This window comes from Crassostrea angulata, chromosome 9, assembly GCF_025612915.1.
Source record: "Crassostrea angulata isolate pt1a10 chromosome 9, ASM2561291v2, whole genome shotgun sequence".
Taxonomy (NCBI): Eukaryota; Metazoa; Mollusca; class Bivalvia; order Ostreida; family Ostreidae; genus Magallana; species Magallana angulata.
Window position 1 is genome coordinate 18,638,472 of NC_069119.1, and position 8,492 is coordinate 18,646,963.

At 31.1% G+C, this 8,492-nt stretch overlaps 1 protein-coding gene across 3 annotated transcripts in view; it reads right to left on the reverse strand.

Annotated features, from left to right (window-relative positions):
• LOC128162728 (uncharacterized) overlaps nucleotides 1–8,098 on the reverse strand; it is a 34,770-nt gene extending 26,672 nt beyond the window's left edge. For 2 of the 3 annotated variants that reach the window (XM_052826066.1, XM_052826069.1), the window contains exons 1-4: nucleotides 8,064–8,092; nucleotides 6,680–6,708; nucleotides 3,389–3,666; nucleotides 1,140–1,839 (exon numbers count right to left, since the gene is read on the reverse strand). In XM_052826066.1, the coding sequence (XP_052682026.1) occupies nucleotides 1,140–1,783 (644 nt within the window). In that variant the 5' untranslated portion in view covers nucleotides 1,784–1,839; nucleotides 3,389–3,666; nucleotides 6,680–6,708; nucleotides 8,064–8,092. Of the gene's footprint in view, nucleotides 1–1,139; nucleotides 1,840–3,388; nucleotides 3,667–6,679; nucleotides 6,709–8,063 lie in introns of all 3 variants that reach the window. The other variant, XM_052826068.1, reaches the window with a different exon arrangement.
• Nucleotides 8,099–8,492: the final 394 nt, after the last annotated feature.

An 8,492-nucleotide genomic window follows, 5' to 3' on the forward strand; every position in this document is an offset into this window, starting at 1 on the left:
TATTATGTAATATACCTAATCGAAAAAAAAAATAATATTAAAGAAAATATAATTAAATTTCTTTAAATAAAGTTCTTAATGAGACATTTACGGGTAATTATTTTTTTAACCTCAGTCTACCGTTTGAGCACTTTTCAAACTTAGTGGCAATTTCTTATGATGGATGATTCAAGAATAATACATTAATCTTTCCAATTTTCCTTTAATCCTAATTGTATTAGGGCTCGATAGTCATAGCCATTTTAAGACCATTTCAATCTCCTTGGGAAGAAGAGCTCTGTATAAAAATATTAATTTTGATAAAAAAAAACCAAAACGAAATTAACGAATTAAGGAGTCTGGGCGGTCAAAAAATTAACAATCAGATCTGCCTTAAACTTTGACATGATATTTAATTATTTATGGCCATTATAAACTGCATGAACATTTAGTCAAGTAGATCGAAATCCAAATATTTTAGCTTTAAAATTTTATCATTTTCCAATTATCATTAAAAAACATCATTTAAAATTATATATATACATGCATGCATGTATATCGCAATAGTTATTCCATCTTAAGTATAGATTTCAGCTGTGACATTGTACTTGACTTGAGTATAAATCTTTAATTCTCCCTAACCTAAATTCAGGGAACTAATCCATTATCAAAATAAAATTAGGTCAGTACAAATTGAGCTACTTGCAGTAAAATTCATGCAAATTTATGCAACATTTCAAAACTTAAAATATCGAGAGAGCTGGGTAATTTTTCAAAATTTGTTAATTTATTCATTGACAAGATGAATCATTCTCATATATTTTACATATCCTTGCCAGGTGTACTTTGAAGAAAATGTCACATTATATAGAGATAATTTTCTCCATCTTTTACAAGTTTTTTCCACTAAGTAGATGGGTTTTTTTTTTGTATACCTGTCATATATATATTAACCCATCTTTTTTTGATGGGATGTAACACACATTCCAAATATCAAAAGAACCTGCACTTTAGGTATTCCAATAGGTAAATAATTATAAGGAAAATGTTATAAATCAAATCCATAATATTATAAAAAAAAATACCTTCCCCCCCCCCCCCCAAAAAAAAACAAAACAAAAAACTTTACACTATCAAACCATGAATGCATGCATGCTTACCTTAATCGCAACTGCTTAGCTTCATTCTTTCTATCAATGTCTGATTTATTCCTCTTTTCTTTGTCTCGCTTCTCTCCCCTGCACATGACCAGTCTCCTGGGTTCCTTCTTTGTCGAATGCTCTTTATCTTTGGGAGAGGGGTCTTTTCCTTTCTGGACCTGCTGATCCATCTGTTTAAAGCAATTGCTTTCTTCCCTGTTGTCTTCAGTTATATTCTCCATCTGAAGATTGCCATTCTTGCTCTGATTTCTGGGCAAAATTGACATATCATTATCGTTACTATTCTTCACTGCACTTTTCTTTTTTGTGGTTATCGAGCCCTCCGTTTTGTTGCACGCCCTTGCAGTTCGTAAATTTTCACTTTTCTCAGATGTGGCTCTCCCATTGGCCAGCTCTTTTTGGTTTTTCTGGTTGGGGTCCCTCAAATGACCTTGACCCTGGCAATTATACCAAGGTTGTTTCGTAATATTGGCACCCGATGATGCAATACCGTGCAAGTTTCCTCTGCATTTGTCAGATCTGTCGATGGGGTAACTTGTATTGAAGATGGCTATATCAATATCGTCCTTCTCGATGTTGTCGTTCAAACAATGATCCCGCCCCCTCAAATTCTCCTCTGCCGGAAATTTTTCTAAGTCCCTCATGATTGACCCTCAAGGACTCCTCATAACGGAGTTGATCGCGATTTCAAGATTTTTATCTAAAACAAGAAAAATGATTATGAAATACTACCACATCAATTCACATGACTTGCATGGTTGGTGGAAGTTTTGAGAAATTCTTGATTTTTTTTACATCCGTGTTTTTGATGCAATCACAACCAACGTGTACAATTGACTCGTGGAGGTCTCTCACTGAACGGTCATGGTTGGACTACTCAACGATAAACAAAAGATCTCTTACCAGCCGCTGATTAATGTTCTATGCAAATGAACGTCGACTGGTGCGTGAAACTTTTCTAAAGAAAACTGAAACCATACCGCAAGAATATTGAAAGTTAATTGTGTATCTATCCACAAATCCGCTGTGTCAAGTGAGTGAAGTGCACTCCAGTTGGTAAAATGATCACGCCCATGCCTGTCATCAAGAATGATCACCCAGCTAGACCTCAATTTATAAACATAATTTCAAACATGTACTGATAGAAGCTGTCCAATGTATAATTATACTGCAGAGTTTTGTTTTTTTTTACTTTTGTGCAGTATGTCTTTCATTTACATATCAAATGAAAATTTAAAAGCTGATCATTAACTTAATTCAAATTTTTCTTCTTTAATCTAATTAATTCATTGACATGCCAATTGTCTATCAAAAACATAAATCATTTTACTTGCAAGTTTTTGATTTTTGCATTTTTACTTTAAATTCCATTGAACCCAATGCAACAATAATTTTTAAAGCTTTTTTTTTTTTTAATATGAGCTTTGGAATTAAATTACAGGTAAAACTTAATTTGAAAATATCTCATGCATATAACAAAGAACGCAATCATTTTATATTCATGCATGCAGTTCCAAATAATTTTTTCATATAATTTCAGAATTCTTAGTTAGCACAATAAATCATTACATGACTTTGTAATACATGTACATTGATTCAATAAAATTCATTCTTCTTAATACAAAGTACAAAATTTTAAAATCTATTTATAAAAACAAGCAATTCAAAGGCCAATGTTCTTTATATACAATACACATGATATATTTCCTCTTTCAGTTTGTACATCCATAACTTCAGAATTCCATTCCTGTAGCCTCAAACACCCATTAAGGGTGAAATCTACAGATCCCCTCTTTCTCATTTCAACCCGTCATCAATTTACTTTATTCACATTAATTTTATAAGTTTATAATCAGCTATGTTTTCAGATAAAAATGCAAACAGAAAGCATTAACACCTACTTTATTCCATACAACTTATCACTGCATTTCACTTTTCCTTTTGCCAGACTAAAAATACACGCAATACCAGTGCAGTCCTTGAGTGAACGAAGTTTGAATAAGAATTCACATTTTTTTCCCCTTTATTTAATTAAGCACAGACATGCACCGCCATTGTAAACCGCAATTGTATTTATTTCCTTATCAAACAAATAAACTTTGGCTTGTATAAAAATAGTCACTGTGCGTGAACCTGTATCATAATAATTATGATATGAAATCTAAGTTACTTAGTCTCTCTTAATGCCAGATACACACAGTTTGAGCACTTAAGTTGTAATTGCTTTCTCTCCCTCTTGTAGCACTTACCTTTATCAACTCGCTCCGAGGCAAAGTCAAACCCTTCCAAGTCTGCCTACAATCTGTAGTACAATGTAGTTTCCCCCCTGGAGGTTCTAATTTCCGTCTGATTGCGAGGGAGGACACAAAAAGTAGAGGTCCGTCTACATAAATGCCGATATATAAACTGCGCCGGCGTGCAATGTGTGGAAATACTTCCTTATTTGACAATGACTCGAGAGGTTTTTAACAGCAAGAGAGCACGACTGTATGAATCTAGGTCAAGGTCTCTCTTTAGCAGCCCAACTCTGAAAAAATACACAAATAAATAAAAAGCCTCCTGAGACTATTATACAAAAACCAAGGAAGTTCATAGGTGTAACCTTTTATATTGTCAACTTTTAAATATAGAAAATGTTGTCTTATCACCTATGTCACCAGCATTCAATATGTAAACAGCAACTAGCTAAAGTGTATTACTGAAGATATATAAATACATTATGTTAACAGCTGCAACTAAAGTGTTTATATATATAATTCAATTGTTATTAAGATTATATTCAAAATATTTAGTAAACATTACAGCAACTAAAGTATACACCGACTATATAGTGAACAACAGTTAATTAAAGCATTTAGTGTACGTATCATTCAACATATTATAATAAAACTACTAATAAATGACCATATAATTATTAAGAATTAATTACCATCATTTTAAAAAAAAATTTCAAATATTATATATATATATATATATTTCCAAGGATATCTCAGGATAGATCTTCACAGGATGAGCAGGCATGATAACAAGTCTTTATTTTTTTTTTCATTTTCAATACCAAAAACTTCTTATCATATGATTATTGATATGATATTAATAATATGAATCTGTGCTCAAAATTTTTTTTTGACAAATCAAAAGTATACCTATCAAACTTAACTTGTATAATGACTTTCAAATATACAATTTATATATATTTAAACCTATAAGTGCACCTAGAAAATGAAGATTAAACAAACCACAAAATTCAGTAACGGTCTCACGTACCATATCATACAGCACAACAGATTAATTGGTAATGTGCAGAATCTTTTGAATATAATCTCAACTGTTAAAACACCAGGAAACTATAGCTACCAGAGTATTCAAATCTTATACGATGTACCAGTATTATAAGGGAACTATCAAAAGATAAGTCTGTATTTCCCTATACTTATATATAAATCTGATATAATAAAAATAGAGCACTGTCATAGAAATTATCCACTAAATATTTTTATCTTTTGGAGAAAGATTCGATCTTTTCGTATTAACCGCATTAAATGCCATTTGTAAAAACTTGAAAAAGAAAAAAAAAAAACTGGTGATTGATATTGCTGAAAAGTTATATGTACTGTTTGACTATAAGTAGTGCAGCTTTAATATACATGTACCATTCTACTTGAAACGAGCGATAACCATACATAGAACCATTTTAACAATACCTTGGACTTACGATTAGACGTAGCTTTCTATTTCTTGCATCAAAACAAGTTAAAAATGATGCGGTTTCAAGCGAAATATGCACCGATTGTGTAGTCTTGGCTCAAAAGGGAGACAAATCTTGTTGATTTCAAAGAGTCATGGCTGAGTGGCCAGCAATGAAATAGACAGGCCTACGTCATATTGCTGTTTGACACAACTACCCAATTGGTCCAAGCTCTTGTTAAAATGGTTCTAACAGAGAGCGAGATGAAAGATCTATATATAATTTCAATTAGATTGTACGTGTACAAACTCCATGCTATATTTGAACAAGGCATATATCTGTTGATTATGCAGTTGTCTAATATGATATACATGTAGTTAAATCAATTAAGAGAGCTATGAAATTATGAACATTTACATCAAAATCTGTGGAAGCCATGCAATGTTGAAAATTCAATGTGCCATGGATTCATATAATTTTAATATCAATCTTATGATATGCCCCGACTGTCAAAAAATGACATTATATACAATGCAGAGTTAAGTCCCTTGACCTGAAATACATTGGTATTTTGTATTGAGTTTTATCTTATTACTTCAGAAAGTTTACTGGTTGGTTTAAATCAATTTAAAGAAAATAAACCAAAAACAATATGTCTGCATAATTAAGATGTCTAATAATAAAATCATGTAGCTTTGTAAATACCATTTTATACTATATAAGAGAGTGAATGGGAATCACCACGAGTCATTTTATATAAAATCAGGTCATGTTTACTTTCTAGATCAAAATGCTCCATTAAAATCTATTTAGATCCTTTAATGTATTAAAGCTGTATGTCTGCTACATGTATACATGGTATATATACATGTACTGGTATATCTACTATATGTATATATATACTCATATATCTACATGTATATATACCAGTATACATGTAAGATGCAAATCTGGACCCCAACCCAAATGGCATTCTTTTATACATGTAACTCAAGTACACATATTGCTTTAATTAAGGTCAGACACGACCTATCTTCCATTTTTTTCTATTTTTCCTATCTCCGCAATGTGAAGATTTCCATTAAGTAATTCCATAATCGTATTTTCATGTAAATATATGATACTTTCTTTATTTAGATATAAAGTGTTCTATTCAAAATTTATACTATGACTTTATCTATAAGCATTAAATTCAAATGCATTTTGCCTGCTATTTAAGGAAATTTCTAAATATAGCTCTATAGCTCCAAAAATAGCCTGGTAATGTACCCTGAATTTTTGAGAGTTAACAGGTTTAAATGTTAATAAATATAATAATAAGGAATAATATATAAAGGAAAATTATATAAAATTGAGGAATGTCTTGTGCGTCCTTAAAGTATGGACCCTCTGGAAAAATCATATGGATCAGACCAGGATAACCTGTCCAAAACATCTGATATATATATGACTAAATAATCAGTGTATTTATGACATTTACATGTAGTTAACTATCTGCAAATTGTCAGTGCATCTGAATATGTGATTCTTAACTTTAATAAATTGTAAATAATGTGATTTTGGCTTAATTAAGAAATTAACTTTTAAAGAATACTTTTTGTCCTTGAAATTTTAATCCTGCAAAAATTAATGGACATTGATCATTTCTCTCGATCACCATGCAATTATAATTCTGAATGTCACTCACAGATCTATAGGTATGGTCACACAGGTATATAAAACCTACGATTTTGTTACACCCCATTGCACAACTGAAACTCGTGGCTGACACGTAGTATTCCCTATATTGTCTTAGATTTTGCGCATTTATTTCTTGTTATTTGCATTTTCCGTTTGTAAATGATGCACTGACCTGTATATTTGATGTTCTTTTTCTCCTGGCTAAGAAAAAGTGAGGAAAAAAAATTGATAATTTTATCGCGATTGAATTAACATGGCATGTAAGTTGTATGTTCACATAGGTGAGACCTTTACAGCGAAATACTCTGAACTGTTAAGAGGTCTTCTGCTTATATACATGTAGAGGTTGTAGGGAGAGCAGCAATGACAGAGAAATATGGCGGACAGTGCCTTTTACGAGTAGTGTTCAGCTTTAAATATCTCTATATATAATTGCACATAATTGACCTTTTTCCTATGCATATCTCCTTCCCTAATACTGTAGCTTATATGCAGCAGTGCAGTAAACTGCACTCTTATTAATGCCATCTATACTGAAATGTATTTCAAAATATTTATGTTATTACTGCTTACTTATTTTTTACTTAAATGCTTCCTTATCATTATGAATTTTGTCTTCTCAAAATAACTTTCAAATTTACAGGCAATATTGAATAAAAAAAAGAACATTATCACTGATGGAAGGAAATTCCGACAGATAGAAAACAAAAAATCTATTTAAAAATTGAATTATTGATAAGGAAAACAAATTATAGCATCATGAACTACACTATTCGTGAAGTACTAGCTGCTACATTGCTTTGATCATCATACATCTAATATGATTGAGAGACAATGTAGTTAATGTACATATAATGAATTATCGAACTAAATCTTAAATTTATATTAATGGACTTGCTAACTTTATTCATAGTAAGACAATAATTCTGATATAAAAATTATTGAGCTTTCATTAATCCTTGCAAGCATCTGTTTAAGGAGATATCATAAAAAATATATAATCCGCAATTTTCAATACTACACAATTATTTTTTTATTTGAGAATGGCTCCAATGCTAATACCACATTTTGTAATGTACATTACTTATATATCTTTAGAGAGAGGGTGATCCAAATGTATTTTTAATCTAAGTAGTGTATTTGTACAATAAAAGCATGCACAAATTAATACTACAATTAACATTTGATTTCTTAAAAGAACAATTTTTAATGATCCATAAAAAACTGCGCATTGGCAAATATGGTTCAATTATTTTATCATTAAACTGGGTCTGCAGAACATTGTCATGTTACTTTGTTAATGTACATGTATTGTATGCAACACCCATTATCACGTTGTGGCTTTTTCCGAGAAATCAATTTGCATGTATGATAAGACAAAAATAGACTGTGATAACCTGGAAACATATCAATCATAATAATCTGTAAAAGCATAAAAAATCGAAGTATGACAGGGCATATCAACTTCTTTCCCCATGCTTAAATGAGATATTTTTCAAAAAGTCATATTTATCTGGATTTTCGTTTAAAATATAGTGCAAAGTCGAAACACCAACCTGTTGGGAATTCTTACTTTCGGTTTCATGTATCCCAGAATACAGTTTGGCGAGGTGTCTTATCCATTTGACACCGCATACTTTCGGCTTGATTCAATCGTATTCTTTTACTACTCTTATTGTTCACGAAACCGCCCGTAGCTCATCAATAGCTAATTAAACAAATAACAATGTAAAATTGGTCTTAAATGGTCATATTCAGTACATTTACATGCCAAACGTACGTTCAATTTTTATATATTTCATTTAAAACAATTTTAACGATCTTTGTAGTCTGATTTTTTTTCGTATGTTGAAGAATTTTGGATTGATTAACCAGTTCAAAACGCATAAATTGCAACTTTTTAACACGTTAGAAAGTGTAGCTCCCAGGTCGTCCATCCGAATTTTTTTCAGACTGGGAGCTATCAGACTTGCTGCTAAGGAAAT